The sequence below is a fragment of the Musa acuminata genome, chromosome BXJ3-4 (assembly GCF_036884655.1).
Source record: "Musa acuminata AAA Group cultivar baxijiao chromosome BXJ3-4, Cavendish_Baxijiao_AAA, whole genome shotgun sequence".
NCBI classification, from domain to species: domain Eukaryota; kingdom Viridiplantae; phylum Streptophyta; class Magnoliopsida; order Zingiberales; family Musaceae; genus Musa; species Musa acuminata.
In genome coordinates, this window is record NC_088352.1 from 47,797,301 (window position 1) to 47,817,761 (window position 20,461).

Here is a 20,461-nt window from a genome sequence, read left to right on the forward strand (position 1 = left end):
GAAGGGAACAAAAGGTGGCAATGGAGATCGCAGCCCAACATTTCAACTCCTCTTCTTCGCCAATTTTTCTAGGTGTCAGCGAATTAAACAGCAGCGATCCCTTCGAAGTGATCACAAGAGGTAGTACGTTGATTCCGCTTGTGTCATGGATTAGCTGCTTCTTTGTTGCTAATGGCATGCATGCGTGCGTTTGTGGGTTTGCAGCTAAAGATCTCATTAGCTGGGGAGCGGATGCAATCATCGGCATCGGAACATGGCCCGAGGTCGCAACGGTACTATCTCTTGCCGCAACACCAACCTGGTCATCGACCATGCCGTTCGTGGTTCAGATGTCGTATCCAGCCACCGGCGAGGTGCGCTGCCTTGCTGCCATCATAAGATCGTTTAACTGGAGGCGAGTCATCGTCATCTACGAAAAAGATATATATGGCAGTTCCTCCGGAGTCCTCGCTCTCTTTTCCGATGCTCTTCGAGACAGTGGTTCACAGATCGACTACCATATAGCCTTCCCACCATTGCGCACAGTCTCTAACGCAACGGATATGATCCGCCGAACGTTGACGGGCATTCCGCGACAGCTATCGAAGGTGTTCGTCCTCATCCGATCCTCACTAGAGCTGACCGTGGAATTGTTCGAGCAGGCAAACGATATGGGAATGATGGCCAAGGATCATGTATGGATCGTGAATGACGACGTCACCGCCCTCCTCGACTCCACTCTCACCCCTTCCTTCATCTCTTCCTACATGCAAGGCGTGATCGGAATCAGCACCTACTTCAAAACCACCACCAGCTCCTACCACGCCTTCTCTTCTGATTTCCGGCGTCGATTCAAGCAAGAGTACGAGCTCAAAGGGGAGCATCTTTTCGAACCAGGGAGGCATGCAGTCGGAGCATATGATGCAGTGCACGCTATCGCCAACGCAGCAGCAGCAATAGCAACTAAGGCTGAGACCGGAAGTGTCACAACGTTACAAGGTATCCTCTCGACCAACTTTACTGGTTTGAGCGGCTTTATAGAATTCACAAGAGATGGGCTTTTACCTGAGTGGAGAGGCCACTCGACCTTTCGTGTGCTAAACGTAGTAGGGAAGAGTTACAAGGACCTAGGGTTTTGGTCAGAAGGACATGGTTTCTTTGAGAACGAAGCAGACATAAGCCGCCCTGGGGGAGTATTAGATGTCTTGCGTCCAGTTTTCTGGCCGGGAGACACAGACAAGATCCCAGGAGGATGGGGAAAGTTGAAGATTGGAATACCTAATGCCACATCCTTCAATCAATTCGTTAAGGTGGAGTATGACAAAGATGGGAAGCTGCAGCCTACTGGATTCTGCATGGATGTCTTCCGGGAGATTCTGAAACACCTCAACTATGATCTAATTTATGAGTTCGAAGCTTTCGATGGCTGCTATGATGATCTCGTTAATAAGGTCCCTTCCCAGGTACCATACACATCTCTGTTGACTTTGACTCTTTCTTCGTAGACTTTCTTATATAGATCATTAAAAATGAGAAGGTCGACCGAGACGACTTCGTAAGACTTTCTTATATAAAAGGAAACTACGTGGAAGCAGACGAAAGCGAGCAGTTCTCATTATATCAATTCTGATGCGAGAAAGGTATTCTTGCAGGAAGTGGATGCTGTGGTGGGGGACATCACAATCCTAGCAAAGCGGGCAGTGAATGCTACGTTTACTGAGCCCTTCCTCTCATCCGGCCTTTCCATGTTGGTCCCTGTGAAGCCTAACCACACGCCATGGATGCTCACGAAGCCATTCACCAAGGAGGTGTGGTTTCTGATCCTTGCCACCCTCGTCTACACCGGGGGCGTCGTCTGGTACCTGGAGCGCGAGAGCAACCCCGAGTTCCACGGCACTCCGTGGGTGCAGCTCGGAGCTACGCTTTGGCTAATCCTCTCCAGCATCTTCTTCGCCCACGGTGAGCAAAACCGGAGCCGCCTGCCGTCGCATAGCATCTTCGTCTGTTTAACTTGTAACTCGATTTATTTTCACCGTGCAGATAGGGTTTATAGCTATTACACGAAAACAGTGGTTATAGTTTGGCTTGTCGTGGTGTTGATCTTGACGACCAGCTTCACGGCCAACCTCAGCTCCATTTTAATCATTGAGAAGCTGGAACCGGTGCCACCAGGCAGTAGGGTTGGCTGTGATGGAGACTCGTTCGTTCTCAAGTACCTTCAGCAAGTGTTGCTCTATAACAATAGCAGAATTGAGACGATTGGCGAACCAGAAGAATACGTCAAAGCCTTCAAGAGTGGGAACATCACGGCGGCCTACCTCGAGACGCCGTATCTCAGGGTCTTCCTCTCCCAGCATCAAGATTTCAGTGTCATTGGGGAGACACACAGGCTCGGAGGCTTGGGCTTTGTGAGTATTACTACTTTGCTCTGCTGATCCAATTATGCTACATGGTTGAGATGGCATCCTAGCAATCATGCATTTCGTCGACAGATAGAGATGCTTTCTTATTTTTCTTAACCAAGCATTTTAACAGATACTTTAGGAATATGCATTCCCCAACCGAGCACTTCTGTTCATGTCAATCTTCTTCTCCGACACAGGTGTTCCCTAAACATTCTCTTCTGGCGGACGACTTCTCCGAAGTCATACTACAACTAGCAGAGAACGGGACACTGAAAGAGCTGGAAAACAAATGGTTCACCTTTACCTTGTCCAACTCCCCCCCACTGGACGACAAGAGGGAGAGAGACAGCCTCAGCCTGGACTGCTTCTGGGCACTTTTCCTCTTCACGGGCTGCACCTCCACCATCGTCTTGCTTCTGAACGGGACCGGCACATCGGTAGCAGTCCTGCGCCGCAGCTTTATGGTGCTTTGGCGTTCCACCAGAAATCTCAGTCCAAGAAAAGGTTTAGAGCTTCCCAAGGCGGTGCCGATATCTTCACACCAAGAAGATAATCATCATGCAAACACTACTGATATCGTTTAAGACAAATATATATGAAATGTATATACTTGTACTCACATGCTTGTGTACACGATAAATAGACAACCTTAGATTGATTCATGGATATGTAGTAGTGCTCTACACGAAAAACATTATGATACATTGGTCTCTGTTATTCGTCGAAGCAATATGTTTACCTAATCGTAGTAAGAATGGGAGTCGAGCTCGATATGAAATATGTATTTCTATTCCTACTATGGCTCAGAAACCCTCAGCCGCCGTATATGTTGACGACAAGAGCTCACCCAGCCATTCACCCCATCACCACCCATGATCTTTTGATCGAGCTTGAGTTCACGACAAGAGAGTACTCTTCCACTAGATGTAGCTCGAGGCAATCACAGTCGTGAACGATAACATCGCCGCCCAGCTCCAGATTATTCTCGTCGACCTTTTTCCCACGTCGCTATATCCATAGACACAGTTTCTGCATTCGTCCGGTCCACGCCTCGCGACGCTTCCGAGGAAGACCGGTACGGCGACGTCAAATTCAACGTCGACAACATGAAGCTGATACACGTACCATGAACCTCAAGTATGAAAGAAAAGAGATCAGAATGAATTCTCACAAAAAGACAGTTCTGAGCCATCAAACGAGCACGGAGGAAACATGAGACCGAAGAGTGCCGGAGGTCTTGGTTTCAGCATTCCTCTCGGTCCTTTTGCTGCTCTGCTGTTATGGTCGAACGCACAGACAAAATGAATCGAGCGAGTATTGATTGGTCGCATTAAATCGACATTGTTGTTGACCACACCGGGATCTTGTGGATGGGATAGAATGCTTGATTGATGGGGTCCGAACCGTCCGATTGTCGGTCAAGCGAGGTTTGACCAGGCTCACGTGTACAAATTTTAAAATAATTTATTAATTATATTTAAACCGAGTTGTGAGAAGATGACGTGGCAGTCATAAAATTTCTACCAAAATCACATCGAAAATTAAACTTCTTAGATTAATCATTTGTATGATACTTTCAATCATAATCATTACCATCGAAATCGAAATCTATTGATTTCTCTCTTCAATTTAGTCGGAATTTTAAATCATCTAAGTGTGAGCAATAAATGACTATTGATATCAGGATCTGAAGTTGTCTTCCTTTTGATACAACAGCATATTGACAAGCAATCACTGCTCATCTCTAACACCGATCGGGTAAGTTTCATTGCATCAACCTAAACACAAGAATAAAGCATAACATATTGTAAATATCTACATAATTATTTCAGATATTCTATTTGTGCTGGTAAATGGTTTTATAACGTCTGAATAGTATAATACAATTGGTAGATGGTGCAGCTGAAGACTGCTTGGATTCTGACATATTATTTATATATATATATATATATATATATATGTCATAATAAGATTATTTTATTTAGGGTTCCATCAAGTGTCCTGCTGCTCATTTTGCCTTGTGCATGAAGCATCCTATAGATTCATCTCATCAACACTCTTCTATGCAAGGTGCAGACTTCCTTGCTTTGATGTCCACCAAAAGGATCATCATATCAGCGCATCCCAAGACCCGTGTGAGCTATCATCCCTCAGTCTCCACCTTTTTGTAGGATTCCATTATTAGGGGAAGGAAACTATTCTATTTCCATCATTTCATGCGACAAAAAGATCAATGATCCAAACCCCCCTACCGTCTATATATTCATTCAGCAGCATAATTCTATTTTGTTGGTGCATATTCTGCCATTAGTTCTTGACGAACTGGGAGGTGTCCGGTTTGCCTTTTAACTTTTTCATGTCTAAGTTCTGTTCACCATGTTTCTTTCATGTTTAGTCAGCTTGGGTTGCTCGGAATGTGCAGAAACAACTGCGGGACGCCGTTCCCTGCTTTTGCTTTAGTAGCTGAACCACTGTAATCCAAAGGTGTGTGGAGCTCTCTCTTTCTCTCTCTCTCTCTCTCTGTTAGTGCGTGTGTGTGTGTGTGGAAGAGGTAGCTTGATGTAGCATATAGGTCTAAAGCTGTTCTTGAGAGTGGGTGTGGGTTTGCTTTGAGAACCTTCTTGATTTCCTCACAGGCTTCAGTCAAAGCAGAAAAAAGGCATTCTAGTATGTTGATCTCTTGAGAAGATCTTCTATAGATCAAGAACACATACTGTTTCTTCCCTTTTTGAACTCTTCTTGTTTCCTAGTTAGCATCTCTCCTTCCTTTCTCTTTTTTCCTCCTCTTGAATTCAACTTTTAATTTATTCCTGAATTAAATCTCAGATTGGTTTTAATTGCTGTCACTTTTGTTCTACTTCCCCCATCAGTTCTCTTCTTCCTTTTGTGGGTTGTCTATTGCCTCCTCTATGCATGTCTTCCTTATGTTTCAGTTGCAGGAACATACCGATGGTGTGCCTTGACTCCAAATGACCATCTACAGTCGATTGAAACCCTACCAGCAATTCCAACATCAAGCAAGAAGGTATAGAATCTCGATGCTCATGAGGTAGCCATGAACTCGAGCTCTATAGGTTCAGTCAGCAGTTCCAGCCTCATCGACGCAAAGCTCCGAGAGCACCCGGTGTGTGGATCCATACGCTGTCCTAGCTGCGGCCACAAGCTTGATCGGAATCTGGTATGGAAATTACGATTTATCTGCATTTCCCTTAAGCTTTTCAACGTCAAGCAATGCGATAGATGAATCATCTCCTACAATTATGGTCGATGATGCAGGGCTGGGTTGGGTTGCCTGCCGGAGTAAAGTTCGATCCGACAGATCAAGAGTTGATAGAGCACCTAGAAGCGAAGGTTAAAGAAGAAGGTTCAAGATCCCACCCCCTGATAGATGAGTTCATACCCACAATTGAAGGCGAAGATGGCATCTGCTACACCCATCCTGAGAAGCTCCCAGGTTAGATCAAGTATTACTTTACGTCTTTTACTCTCTCTCTCTCTCTCTCTCTCTCTCTCTCTCTCTCTCTCTCTCTGTGTTTGAATTCTCTGCCCTTCTCGGTCTCACCTCTCAATATAGTTGTATCTGACAAGAAAATTTGAGCTTCCTTCCTCCATGGGTCATACCTAACCTCACTGTCTTCTTGGCCTCGACTCCAGGGGTGACAAGGGATGGCCTGAGCAAGCACTTCTTCCACAGGCCATCCAAGGCCTACACCACAGGAACAAGGAAGAGAAGGAAAATCCAGTCAGAGAGTGACCTTCATAGGGGTGAGACCAGGTGGCACAAGACAGGGAAGACGAGGCCTGTCATGGTCAACGGGACGCAGAAGGGGTGCAAGAAGATACTGGTCCTGTACACCAACTTTGGGAAGCACAGGAAGCCTGTGAAGACCAACTGGGTCATGCACCAATACCACTTGGGGGAGTTAGAGGAGGAGAAGGATGGGGAGCTTGTGGTATCGAAGGTGTTTTACCAGATCCAGCCGAGGCAGTGGTCAGATAAGAGTGCAGCAGCCGTGGAAGGGATGAGCCAAAGAAGTGATCGTGAGGTTCTTAGCAAGAGAGACGAGTACCTGTACAGTTCCATGGGGAGGCACCAGCACGTGAAGCCTGATAACTTTAGCTTTGCTCCTTTCGCAGAAGGTTTTAATGAGGTAATCTCTCCACAAGCTTTTGTTTGAATCGGTTCTTATGTTTCATTCTGTTCATCCATTTTCTTGAGTTTGAAATGCAATTTTAATCGACCAAACTTAAATGATCGATCGAGCAATAATCTGCAACACAACTTAGATGCACGTATGCGCAACATTCATATAAGTGCACTGTTCCAACTATCTTCTTCCCACCTTCCCTACCAAAAACTACACAAGACAAACAGACAAGTAGAGAGTTGGGAAAAGAGAAAAGGATTTGAGCTGCAACCGTTTGACGAGCGTGCATGCAACAGGTGGCCATGGGAGAGGCGTCAGATGAGCATGCAGAGCACGAGCGCCATGTTAGACTACCACCACCACCACCGTATCATCATGTGGCCCGACAGCAGCAGCAGCAGCAATGGCGGATGGCAACCGCTACTGCGGCTTTCCACAGCAGAAGGCCGCCTATGAATCCCATCTCCAAGTTTGTCCCGACTCCGCTGCAGCAAACGTCGATCGTTCTTGAAGACCCGTATCAAGTCCCGAGGATGCTTCTTCAACCAGATAAATTTCTGGTATGGCAATCCAGTTTGGTAGATTTGATCTCTTCCAGCCTCCGATGCCTCGTTCTTTTGGTTTCAGTAAATCTTTATATTAGAATCCAACAAGAGATAAAACTTATGAGTGGAATCTTAATTGTCTTCTCTTTTGTGAATGTTGGGTGTGTCGGTCTTCCTCTAGATGATTACTTCTCGAGAAGAACTAACAGTTTACATTGTTGGGAAATTAATTGTGAACAGCAACAGAAGCTGGACCATCATAGATCTACATCTGGCCTGGAAGAACTGATTATGAGTTGCACCTCAGCTGGAATTAAAGGAGTAAGTATAAACATCAATCAAAATTACTTGCAGCTAAGACCAAAAACCAGTCGAAGATAAGATCTACTGCTCCAAGTAACAAATGTGAGACAAGGAAGCAGTTTGATTCATTTCTATCTTTTTACCTAAGCATGCAACTAAGACTGAATCAGGAACTTTTGTTGGTTGGCTCTGTTTCCATCACACTAAACGCTCACAGTGTTGAAGAACATGTCAACACTCTTGTATATTTAACTTAGAAAGGAGAAAGGAAAAGGAAACAAAAGACACTTTCCTACTTTTCTTGTCCACAGATTTAATATCTATTGCCAAAGTCAAGTCAAAATTTTGTTCATCTTCTGATTACCTTTTGCCATCTACTATGTTAGTAGTACTGTAGCAATATCCTGAGTAAATTAGACAATAGATTCAAGAATATATCTTCTCTTTTTATTTGGTCTAAAGAAGACAAGAACATGGTGAAACTTTTATATGAATATGATAGTAATATAGCCAAATATATTCTACTTTTTTGACTTTGGAATACTCTCTCTTGCAGGAGACCTCAACTCCAATCTCTCAAGAGACAGCATGGCAGTACTCATACTGGTCTCCTGCCAACCCGGATCATCATGGGTGATGACCAAGAAGAGGATAAGCCAGGAAACCTAACAAAGCATCATCGCTACTCTCATCAGCGGCTAAGACTCTTCCGGTTAAAGCATGAGAGAGTGAAAGAGAACATGCTGCAGATTTGGATAAGGAGCTGAAGCCTCAGGTCAGTAGAGGGAGAGCAGAAAACAAGGAGGAAAGCTGCTGTTGTTTGTTGCCAGAAGAAGGATACACACCTGGAATAATTCCCTGCATGCAAATCATCATCAACTAATGCTAGTGCTTGATTGTTTTAATTGTAACCATTACTAATATGTTGATTTTGTTTTTTGTTTTTGGCTTTGTTGTTCATGTGCATTTTTTTTCCTTATATATTAAAAAGTAGGAATGGAGAAGACAAGAAGAAGAAGAAGAAGAAGAAGGTTTTCTGAAACAACTGCTTGCTCTTGTAATTGTTTGTCAAAATTGGCTTCTGGGCAGTGAAGAGTGGATAGTCTTTTTTCCTACTTCTTCAAACTTAACTGTAGCTATTAATTAAAATGGTAAAGAGGTTCATCTCATGTATTAACTCACTTCATTATCCTTTTTTCTTTATATGATTTTGATTATTATGTAATGTATTAATTTTTTCTTTGAACTTGTTGTTGGAATATTCTTTACACTTTAATATTTGGATAATTTCTGAAAGATCATAGAATAGTAATTAGTAGCCATTTATATATACATCTGCCTCCCCAGTGATGTTCTACATGCTTGCCCAGTTACTGCAACCTGTAGAAAGAAAACCCTAACCCTAATGCGCCCCCTGGCATATGTGCACATCCTAAACATGCTGAAGACTACTTTAGGAGGAATCAGATTCGGTTCTTTTTCTACAAGATGCCAAGTAAGTAGATTGCTGGTATCTATCTGCCTTTAGTCGATTGAAGAGAGAGAGAGAGAGAGAGAGAGAGAGAGAGAGAGATGGGAACGTGCATGGTGGTCTCTTTCCACCATTTTTATTTGCTTTGGACGTGCATGAAAGGGAGATTTGTCGTAGTTTCTTCGTAGTTTCTTAGCTGCACTGAGCATAAACAGTTTGAGGTGAAGTGACAGGAATGCCTTTTCTTGCTTGCTTCTGTCTGCACATTCCCTCCACATAAATAATATCAAGAAAGATATCAAATATATTTGCCTGCCTGTTTCAAAAGAAGGTCGGCACTTATCAAGAGATATCCAAGTATTCTATTGCAGGGTGTTTGTTAGTTGGATAAACCCTAAATCTGGTGAAAGTACCACAGACTTCATGCATGGTGTTGGATTTTTATACTGCAACTTGACCCAGAACGCAGTTGCAGCAAGATCTATGCATCTACCAGTATGAAGAAGAACCAATTCCAGTTCCATGAATCTTAGTTCCCGTGGTTTAAACTCGAGAACAGGCTTTAGATAAAGCGAAGGGTGCGTTTGTCTTTCCAATCATTAAAGAATCCTTATGGACTACTGGGACAATGGATGCCTTTAGATCATCTTCAATCTTGAGCCAAACACAGCATTTGCAACGTGTACATGTGTGTGTGCGTGTGTCCCTCCCCAACAGGAGACGGAAAAGGATGCCATGCCTGTTCATTCCCTCCTAAAGGCATTAATTCCTCTCTCTCTCTCTTCTCACAGTCTCTCTCTCGAAAGGGCATGGAGGGCTCACCAGATTCGGTCCCATAAAGAAATTGCAGGAACAATTGTGTGGTGGTGGAGAGAATAATAGAACATGGGTTTCCTTTGTGGATTCTGCAAATGATCCGCCCTTTGGGTTGCTTCTCTTTCCCTAACGCCTTTGGTGTATCTCCAATCCATCATACTTGCATATACTTTTAGGATTAGGCATAAAGACATTTAATGCTACTCGTGCGGACCGTGATTTGATTGGGCTCAAGTATTGTTGGGCCTTCGACATGTGGGATTAAATCAGAAGATTGGGAGGCTCATCTGAGTCACATTTTCTTGCATATTTATAATATTCTTGCAAGATATGTGACGTTTCATGTGCGTGATGGAAGTCCGTCACATACATCAATTTTTGCCTGACCTATAAAACCAATCAACAAATAAGAACAAAAAAGGCATATATACGCATGTCATAAGGTACATGAATATATCTATCACATCATTCGTTATTAGTTCATATCGACATGAAAATTATTGTAAATTGATTTGACTACATTAAAAAAAATAAAATTTTTTTGTCCATTCTCGCTCTCAACATGTGTTACTGATATATAGGTCGAGAACGACATGCCATCAGGAGAACGGTAGCGACTACATATGTAATGTACTTTGAATCCTGAAATAAGCAAATGCAAAGAGTGATTATGTTTTTTTTTTTTTTTAATCTTTGATCAAAATACCCTCAATAAAATTATAAAAAAAAATTAATGATTATGTTTTAACTTAATTTTTTAAGATTGACTCAATTTTTTTTTAAATGAATTGAACCATTTAACTAAATTTTAACTATTCGATTGATTCAATTAATTGATTCACGCCTCCCACTCCATCACTTCCTCCCACTCTACCTCTACCACCTCCTCCTCCCACTTTGACATCACCTTCGCCTCCCTCATAGCTTATTCCTCCACCTTCACCTTCTCCTACTCCTCTCCCTCTCTCTCTCTCTCTCGTCCACTTCCATCACCCCTCCTCATCCTCTTCACACTTCACCGATGTCGTCTCCTCCTCCTCATCTCACTCCACCTCCACCATTATCTCATTCTCCCACCTCCTCCCCGACTCCCTCTGTTATTCTAAAAAAATATTAATTTTTATATAAAAATATCCTAAATTATCCCAAAAACACTATCAAGTTCGAGTTATACTCAAATAAAATTTGAGTTACACTCATTCACAAAACATATTAGAAAATATATTAAATCTATATAAAAAATTTTAAATTTATCATAAAATAAAATTATCTTAAATTATTCAAAATAATTGTTAGACTTAGTTAAAAATTACACTCATTCACATAACATATTAAAAATATATTAATTTTTATATAAAATTATCATAAATTCTTCATAAAAATAATCAAAAAATCCTATATTTCCTATTTCCAATTTCTAATTTCTTATATTGACTTAATTATATTCGAATTAAAATATTTTAAATTTTATGACCTAACCTATTTTAAAATTAATATTTTTAAAGATATTTTTAAAATAATTACTTATTAAAAAATTTACTAATTGTTTTATTTTATGATAAATTTAAAATAAATTTCTATAAAACTCAATAAATTCTAGGAATGAATGTGACTCAAATATAACCTAGATATAATTTGAATATAACGAATCCGACTGAAAAGATTCTACCTGAATCGACTTGAAAAAAACCAAATTAACAAGATTCAATAGCATTATCACAATTTTTGGAGAAAAAAAAATGCAACCCTTAGATTAAAAAGGATGCCATCCAACAAAAGCATATTATTTGGGGTTTTTTTTTTGGTAAAAATGCCCATTAATCTATTGATTAACTTTACCTATTGATAAGAATGGAAACATGACATACAAAGTTGCGTTCTAAATCTATGGGAGGCACCAATCAGGATAGCACAAGGAAACAGGAATTAAAATGCATTTGTAATGTCTTCGAACATCACACTTGGGAGAATACAAAAAGATGAACTAGCATACAAAGGAGCTGACGCTCAGATCAACGAGATCTCTAAAACCAGCATGATACGTTGTGAACCACACCGACAAACAGAGTGCAGGTCTACCTCAATCCGATCAAGCATTGCCAGAGGATCACAACAATAGGCTGAGCTCTTTATTTGCGGTACCAACTTGGTCAAATTAATTTCCCGAGAGTTAGAACCAATTTGTGACATCAGTGGTGGTCTAAAATCAATTTTAAAGCCAGATTATGATTGGACCTCAATAGAGGCCTCGAGGAAATGAAACTCTTGACATCATTTGTTCTTACATCAAACAAACAAATCATCCTTCTGAGACAACTCAAAAAAGTATCTTACCAAAAAATAAATCCTTGCATGTGATGTTCACTAGCCAAACCAAGGTGGAAAAAAAAAAAAGAGACTAGATGATTACCTCATTTCTTCTTTCCAGCCTTGGCAGCATCTCCAGCCTTCGTCTGGATGGGGTAAAATGAGAACATCTTTAGTGAGGCCGAATAGTAGCAAGCTATATAGAACATCATAAAAGAAAAAGAGAAAACAAATTCACAGCACACCAACAAGTAACAAGCTACCATAAGACTTGTCAGTTGCTGGTCCACTGCACCTATAATAGTACAAGTCTAATACTTGATCTATCAGAAAACATTTCTAATGATGTATACTGTAAAAAGTTGAGAAGCTTGGACAGTTCACCTTCTTAACACCGCGGACCTTCTTCGCCCTGTTCTTCCTTTCCTTCATCTGCTTCCTTGATTTTTCTACCTTTTTTGCAAGCCCATTCTGTCAAAACACCATACGCAGATCAAAAATAGTTCTAAATTCACTGCAAAAAGTAAATCATAGTACTTAAACAAGAAAAACCAACAAAAGACAAGAAACAAAGTTACAAAAATAGTTGTGTTATGTAGTTAAAAAATAAGCATAGTTGCACATTGTCGTCCTGCTAACAAGAAAAACATTGTCGTCCTGCTAAGTAGACAAAGACACCATAGTCAAATATAATATCCAGAGTCTAATCATGGAAATAAAAAAATTTCTGGCAGCTTTAACCATAAAATAGTGCACATTACACATAGTTACAAAATAAAACCTATATGACAGGTAAGCACCTACTCGTTTGGACATGGCATATGATCATATTATCAAGGTGACTTTTGGTCCACCAAAGGAACAACCCATTATTTTGAAAGCAAAAATCAGTGTAGCACCTCGCAAAACCTCCAGGTAAAGCGTTTTGATGAAGTGCTACCGGTCACTTGCCTGAAACGAGGCACCTTGGGCTAGCACCCGAGTGACGACGTGTCTGGGTTTGTGCCTAGTTCTGAACAAGCAAGTCACCCCCCCCCCCCACCCACCCATTTTGTCTTCCAAGTGAAACCCTACATCCATTCGTCCATAGCTTCCTTTGTAGTCGCTGCCTTCGTCTGCAACTTCCTCTGCCATTGTCGCCTTCGTTCGTAGCTTGCTCCATCGCCGCCGCCTTCATCTGCAACTTTCTCTGCCATTGTTGCCTTCGTCCATAGCTTCCTCCATTGCCACCGCCTTCGTTTGCAACTTTGTTTACCACCCTCTCCTTCCCTCACCTTCCTCCATATATTTTTAATATTCTAGAACGCCTAACACCTCGAGTATTTTGGGACCTTAGCGCATAGCGCTTTTAAAAACCAAATTACCGAAAACCTAAGGAGTTACGTATGGAGATACTTCTGAACTAGTCAAGACATTCATCACGTAGCTGAGATGACTATGCCGACAACAGTTTTTAGAGAATGAAATGAGCATTCAAAAGCACAAACAAAGACACCATTTGGATCATAGTTTATAGGATAATGTAGATATATAGGTTTGGGGATTTCCATGTGATAGCTCCTATTTCTATAAAGGGAGAAAGACCTAGATAAACAATCTGATCAATTACCCTAATCTGGACGTAAAACATATCAATCCATCTTAACAACCAAATTCACCAGGTGTCCATTTCTTTGGAACAAATTCAATTAAAATTAGCAATCTTATGTTCAGTACATCAAGTATGACAAAGAATGACTAACCATGACTGCTGAATGTAAATACCAAAACAAAAAAAATACTGCAACAATCCTATGAATGATGACTTCCAGCATTACCAAGAAAAAAAAGATATGCATGTAAAAAAGTGAAAATCTAGTATGTAAGCATTACAAAAGGCTATAAGTGAAAAAGGGCAATCAAGAATGCAAATATGTTTTGCTTTGTATCTCAAGAATATTAACACTCTAGCACAAGGCATAACCTCAGGGCATGGTTGGCTATAGGGAAACATGAGAAGATGGCAACTTGTACATGATCAAAATCAACTTCCTTGGAGGAATTTAAAAGTGGAATTTAAATCATCCAACCCAAACACAAGGAAACTGCCGCCCACTTAGGAAGTGTACTTAGTTGAGCAATTTCTTGACCACGAAAGCGCCCAAGCCATATAGGACAACAATAATGTCAACTGATACGAGATAATAGAAATTCCAAAGTAGAAGGTCTTAAACGACTAAGGGCAGAAAAAACAGTTCAGTGAGCAACCACGGATCAAAACAACAAACAAGCAACTAAAATAGTTCGATGAGGCATGGATCGGAGAGATGGAGGCATACCCTAATGAGCCGATACTTGGGCTCGTACTTCTTGGCGTTCTCCACGGTGTCGTAGATCAAACCGAAGCCGGTCGACTTCCCTCCTCCAAAGTGCGTCCGGAATTTGAACACAAAGATCGTGTCGGGATCCCTCACTTCGTACAGCTTCGCCAGTTTCTCTTTCAACTCAGCCTAGAACATCACCAAGCACAGAACAAATGAATTCGACGAAAGGAAATCGGCGAACAAATCCGGGTCGATACCAAACCCTAAACGAGAGGCATCAAATGGAGAAATCGCATACCTTGGAGACATTGGCTCTTCCGGGGTGAAGGACGTCGATGACCTGAAACCGATCGAAGAAAGATCAATAAGGGATCGAGATGGGGCATTTTCCACGGAAAATCGAAGAAAAGGAGACGGCAGGAATTGATGGACCGACGAATTGCTTCCTGGAGAGGAGGCGATTGGTCATAAACTTTCTGGTCCGGATGGTGACAGCCTTCGTATCCGCCATTTTCTGTTGCTCCTGTCTACAGCGAGCGGCGACGTACAAGAAGAAGGCGAAGCGGCTGACACATACGAAACCCTATGACGAATCAGCGTTTGCTGCTTATATAGGCGTGCCGCTCGGTGTCATGTTATTGGGCCGATATTATGCTCATGAGCCCATAACTAAATTGGGCCATTTGTCTATGTCTTGGGTCATCTTAATGGGCCGATATTAGGCCCATATCATTGTCATCTTTCTCGAGTTTATCTCAATTGGAATGTGTCGGTTTTTATAACATGATCTCATTGTTTTCTTGCATTAAAATGCTGAAATGTGTTTGGTTTATGGGCCAAATTATCATGTTTGTATGTAAACTTTTTCCTATGACAAGGATTGAAGATACGAATGAAATCCCTATCAAATAACATAATAAAGAAAAACTTTGATTTTTTATGGTTTAGTTGTAGCATAAGTTAAACGTTGTTATGGTATAGAAAAGTAGCAAATCGTTTTAACAATATCACATCACTACAAGAACATTACAAATCATGCATACTATCAAAGTGAGGAATACTAATTATGTCAATGAGCCAACCTAAAGCTTTGATGTTGTTATCACGTCGAATCGACCCAAAACGTTATAAATTTTGTAGCTCTATAAAATTGGGGTTTTTTTTTTTAATCTTGTATGTGTGCCATGAACTTAATTATTTTTATTTAAAATCATATAATATATTTATATGTTTGTTTATAACGGGTTAATCTCTTTTTAATCTTTTATGATCTTTTAAAAATATGTATAAAAGAATTCGAGTTAAAAGAAACATTTAATTTTAGATTTACATTTCAGTAAATACTCGATAGACACTATAAATTACAAATATAAACGTCATAGACTCTCTAAATGATTATACAATAAAAGATCTAGGATTATATATATATTTTCTTAATCAAGTTGATATAATTATTAATTAAAAAGAGAAAAATAAAAAATAAAAGCTCTAGTGTGAGTCTTCCACTAATATAGGTTTATCGTCACAAAAATAAAAATATTTTTTTACTACTTAGATCCTAGATTAGGGAGTAACCTTATCATCACAACAAAAAAAAGCATATGTGCATGCACAAGAATATTCGAAGCTGGAAAAAGAAAAAAAGAAAGAGAGAAAAGGAAATAGAAATTACTAGCATTGTTGTTCTTTTTTTAATGTAATAAGGAAGGTAGAAGTCATCCTCATCACTAAGAAGAAAATGACTTGTTCTAATCTTAAGACAACATATTGCCAAAAAAGTGAAAATTTGAAATTGACTTGAGATCTTCTAGAAATTTGAATTATATGGATTAAGTAGCCTATATACAGAGAGAGAGAGAGAGAGAGAGAGAGAGAGAGAGAGAGAGAGAGAGAGAGAGAGAGAGAGAAGTAATGGCAACTTAGTGGTGTTATGGATCAAATAATTTAATGTTAGTGCACTAAATTGTGAGCTACTTGTGATTGATTAACATAAGAAAAGTAATTGCAACTTCTCACAAAGTAACAGTCCATTAGCCATGGGGGGTGGGCAAGCATGCAGTACAAAGTTAAAGCAACCAAAAAAGGCAAGATTTATGGTCCCAAAAGTCTTTTGCTTTCAACAAGGAACAAATATATGGACAAGTCTAATCATGTTGCTCTCATCATCAATCCACCTACTTCAATTCTCCATTCTATGTCTAGAGATTTTAAATCAGTGCAATGGCAATGAAAAGGAGACAACAGCTTTGTGAGTTCTTCAACCTCCAATTCATTTCACCCTCTTCTTTGCAGCTTGTGGGCACTGCAATTATATATTTAATGCTACATACATCATGAAGTAGAACCAACTTGAATCACATGAAAAAGCCTTACAAATGGGGGAGCATCATTGTGTTTGATTCCCAAGAATATATATTTCCTGGAGGGGTGGTTGCACATATCCAGATGTGCATGAATGCATGATTGTTGTTTGCAACAAAGAGAGGTGGAATTGGCAATGGCAAAAGAGATTTTTGCTAACTATGCATGATATTGCAAGTTTGTGTGTAGCAAAAGAACAATGCCTCCAAAGACATGAATCAACCAGGAGACTTTGGTCAACATATAATATTATAGCTGAACAATCTCACTCTCATTTAGTATAGGTTGTCACATCCATGGATGCATCAGAAGAGATGCCTGCTTAGCCAGTAGGGTTTCTTGACATTGTCAGATCAATAAATGTTGTCAGTGGAAATTATCATGTCCTTTTCCTAGATTGACAAAAGGGGTTAATGCAGAGAAAATGACTACAAATACTTTTGAATTCTTGCGGCTAATGCCCGTCATTCTCTTTCGATAATGCATTTCCACTGAACACAGCTTACGACTGATAGACGAACAGCTTGTTCGAACAAGCACAAGTCTCTCAAGAACATGTTGATACTTCAGCAAGAGTTGGTGTCTAGAAACGGATCAAGATCTTGTTTCTCTAAATTCTACAAGGGTTTAAGGAGGCTTAAAAGCAGCTAGCAATCAAGAAATCCACGAAGGATCTGATGAACCTCGAGATGTTTGAGCCTACCATATTGTTCTTCAAGAGAGATGTGTACATGTCCTTCTTCTTCTTCTTGTTAGCACACACACACACACACGTGAAGTAGAGCAATCCACTGTCTTGTATCCTTGTGAACTACTGTTGGCCTTATCCATTTGATATGACTTCCAATCACTTTGACACCACAAAACAGATGCCTTTGGCTTATGTCCTCTTTCATTTCAGGTATCCCTTTCCCATTCGTATGCAACAGTGTCTTCCCTTCCAATTATTAGAATTGTCTGATACTGCCTGGAATCTTGAAAGAATTGGAACTTCTACCAGCAGATCCTCCGAAGCAGAAGAGACAAAAGGAAATACCACAAATATTCTACTAGAATACAGAATGGAATGTTTACATGAACGAAGCTTCTCAGTGAACGCTCGGTCTATAACCAAAGCATGAAAGGAGTTCACTGTTTGATGCATCGAAGAGGGAATAAGAAAAAGGAAAACATCTAGTTATGTACACCTCCATACATACATATCTCCTTCATTACTGAAAGCAGAGTAGCTGTAAGCAACATAGATTGCATTCTTGTCTACGTAGAATCGTTCACAGAGAACCATCGTCTCAGGCTCGCCCCATCAATGGTTGACGCCGGTAGCGCTGGAATTCCGGCGTCATTGGAGTCCTCTGCTGAAGACGAAGCTGTTCGTAGAACCTCCTGATGAACTCCTCTGCCTTCTCATCGATATGGATGTCCACGTCGTCGTCCTCCTCCCTCGATGGGAATGGCGAGTCCGTAATCCGCAGTTGTCGCACCACCGCTGGGCTCTTCCCGAAGCTCCAGATCACCGGCGCCGGCGATGGGGATGCCACGACCGACTCGGCATCCGATAACTCGGAGTTCAGTATCTCAAATGCCTTCGCTACCGCAGCTGCATCGTAATCGTAGTCGTCGTCGTGGTAGCGGCGGCGGCGGCGGCGGCTCTTTCGCTTGACGGCACGGAAGGAGGGGTACGCGGGCGTGTTGCTGCAGCTGAACTCCACCTCCATGGGGCTGTAGAAGGAGAGGTTGGGGTCCGTGGACCGGCACGAGAAGCCCGAGAACATGAAGCTTCTGTCCTCACGCGGGTCGTGGTGGTGGAAGGTCATGAGGTTACCGAGGGCCTTTCCGGCGATCTTGCCGCGCTCGATGAGGAGGTGGAGATCCATCATGAACTTGTCCTTGGAGAGGCCCTTCCGGAGCATGTAGAGCACCACCCTCAATACGTGCCACAGCCTCTTGGCTGCTCTGGACGGCTCCATATGGACCATGCTCAGGTGCTGTCCTTTTACTTGCTTCCTTCTCTTTTCTAGAGAGAGAGAGAGAGGAGAAAGTAGAGAGGTTTTTGGGCTGAGAGAGAGGGTGGCAGGAGAGGAGTCCATTTATAGAGCATGGAAACCAATAAAAGAACGGTGATAATTGCCGAGGAAATCGCTTGGTAGGATTAAACTTAGCAAGTCGAAGACATTATTAGGGTTGATTGGAGAAGGCAGCTAATTGGGCTTCTCCAAAAGGTTGGCAGCAAGGAACTGGTGACACCTATCCATCCACGTGGCAGGTAAGTGGGCCCAGACATAAATGTTGACGTGTACACCACAAAATCTGGTCTCCCAACAAAGAAAGAAAAGCATAAGAGTGACTTCATTACATTATTGGTGTGCAGCTTTTAATGCAACCATGCATTACCATACCTCTCAATGTGGATGCTGATTTCTTGCCTTTCTTTTAATATTCTATTACAAATTGACATTTTTTTAGTCATTTTTTTTAGTTGAAAAGACTTTTTTTCTTGATTTCTTTTCTAAATATATGTTTTTTGTTTTTTATTTAATATATATATTTTTAATAATCTTTTTCATCATCGCCAATGACTCTTTCTCCTTTCGTCGTGACGGTAGCACCGTTGAAACGGTAGGATAGATAAAAATAATGAGACCTCTTTAAGGGGGAAAGAAGACGAAGACGATTATCGATAATACTCATTTGGAGAAAAGGATGATGTTAATATTTTAAATTAGATTAAAAAGATATTATATCTGAAAACCGAAGACATGTTGGCCTTTCAAACCAAAAAATGCCCCAAAAAATAATGATTATTGTTTTTCTTGCCTCGTTAATTTCAGAATCCGCATGAAAACCACGTGCCGCAAACAGTAATACTCTTCTTCTCCTTCCTGCGGTCTTCTCCCCTTTCCGATCCACTGGGTGGGTGGTGGTGCTGCTCGGTGCCTGGATTCTCTGCAGCAGCCTTGTGTGCACTCCAATCAAGGTATTGGCGAGAAATACGCGTGGGAATATACCGGACCGTATTGGTGAGCAATAAACCAACAGTAAGAACTGGGACTCGGTCATTTCTTCGTATGAAAGAAATCAGCAGTTTGACATCTGACACCTTAACTTTCTGGAAAGAAGTGCAGACGATCATTGTTGTCTTGGTTGTGGATCATGAAAGAGACATCATCTAAGCTAGGTTGCAGTTATCTTATTCTCTTGATTAAGACACAGGGGAAATAACTTGGCATAGAAACCCAGCATTAACTCACAGTTCATTCGACTCCCACAGCCTGCTGCTCCATGTAAGACTCAGAAACCGATGTGAATTCTGCAGGAATATCCTCTGTTCTGAGTTCTTATCCATTAGCAAAGCAGAAGCATAGCCAAAGGGGATTCTAGCAAAACAAAAGGAAAGCATTAGTGTTCCTGAGCTGACACAAAGCATGTGAGCTCCCTTTGAACTGTTTCACTGGATTACCTAAAACTGAAGAAAGCCCCTTGTCCCAACCTAGAGAAGTGCCAGTGGATTGATTAGCCAGCATTTCTAGTCTCCCTTTCAGGTCCTTGAGGTTGGCACCACATCATATCAAAAAGCTAACAAGTTAGGTAGCTTATGATTGAGACTATAAATTTAGTAAATATGTGCAAACTGTTGTTCGAGGAACTGATCAAGCTCACCTGATATTACATTCAGTAGTTTTCATGAAAGAAGATAGGAAACAGTGCAAAAGATAGGATGGTTGACTATGTATGTAAGTGGTGTTCTCTCTGTCTAATGCATAATTATAAAGGTTGAGCCAAAAGGTCTCCATATTTCCTACCATGACTGTACTGCTTAAGGCTG

The 20,461-nt window shown here is 41.1% G+C and overlaps 4 protein-coding genes across 4 annotated transcripts; 2 read left to right on the plus strand and 2 right to left on the minus strand.

Annotated features, from left to right (window-relative positions):
* Positions 1-20: 20 nt before the first annotated feature.
* LOC103983324 (glutamate receptor 2.7-like) lies at positions 21-2,968 on the plus strand. Its single transcript, XM_065148174.1, has 4 exons — positions 21-1,442; positions 1,632-1,938; positions 2,020-2,387; positions 2,582-2,968. Exons 1-4 carry the CDS (start codon positions 21-23, stop codon positions 2,966-2,968), a joined length of 2,484 nt encoding a protein of 827 aa, XP_065004246.1.
* Positions 2,969-5,301: 2,333 nt separating this feature from the next.
* LOC135636524 (NAC domain-containing protein 75-like) lies at positions 5,302-8,425 on the plus strand. The gene is made up of 6 exons (XM_065148233.1): positions 5,302-5,562; positions 5,661-5,838; positions 6,039-6,535; positions 6,829-7,092; positions 7,318-7,398; positions 7,937-8,425. Exons 1-6 carry the CDS (start codon positions 5,440-5,442, stop codon positions 8,015-8,017), a joined length of 1,224 nt encoding a protein of 407 aa, XP_065004305.1. The 5' UTR covers positions 5,302-5,439; the 3' UTR covers positions 8,018-8,425.
* A 3,448-nt stretch (positions 8,426-11,873) lies between these two features.
* Positions 11,874-14,855, minus strand: LOC135636039 (small ribosomal subunit protein eS24z-like). The gene is made up of 5 exons (XM_065147570.1): positions 14,714-14,855; positions 14,576-14,617; positions 14,293-14,463; positions 12,359-12,445; positions 11,874-12,120 (listed from the first exon to the last, which is right to left on the minus strand). Exons 1-5 carry the CDS (start codon positions 14,786-14,788, stop codon positions 12,079-12,081), a joined length of 417 nt encoding a protein of 138 aa, XP_065003642.1. The 5' UTR covers positions 14,789-14,855; the 3' UTR covers positions 11,874-12,078.
* Positions 14,856-17,671: 2,816 nt separating this feature from the next.
* LOC135635915 (uncharacterized) lies at positions 17,672-18,704 on the minus strand. Its single transcript, XM_065147379.1, has one exon. The coding sequence runs from the start codon at positions 18,612-18,614 to the stop codon at positions 17,928-17,930; it is 687 nt and encodes a 228-aa protein (XP_065003451.1). The 5' UTR covers positions 18,615-18,704; the 3' UTR covers positions 17,672-17,927.
* Positions 18,705-20,461: the final 1,757 nt, after the last annotated feature.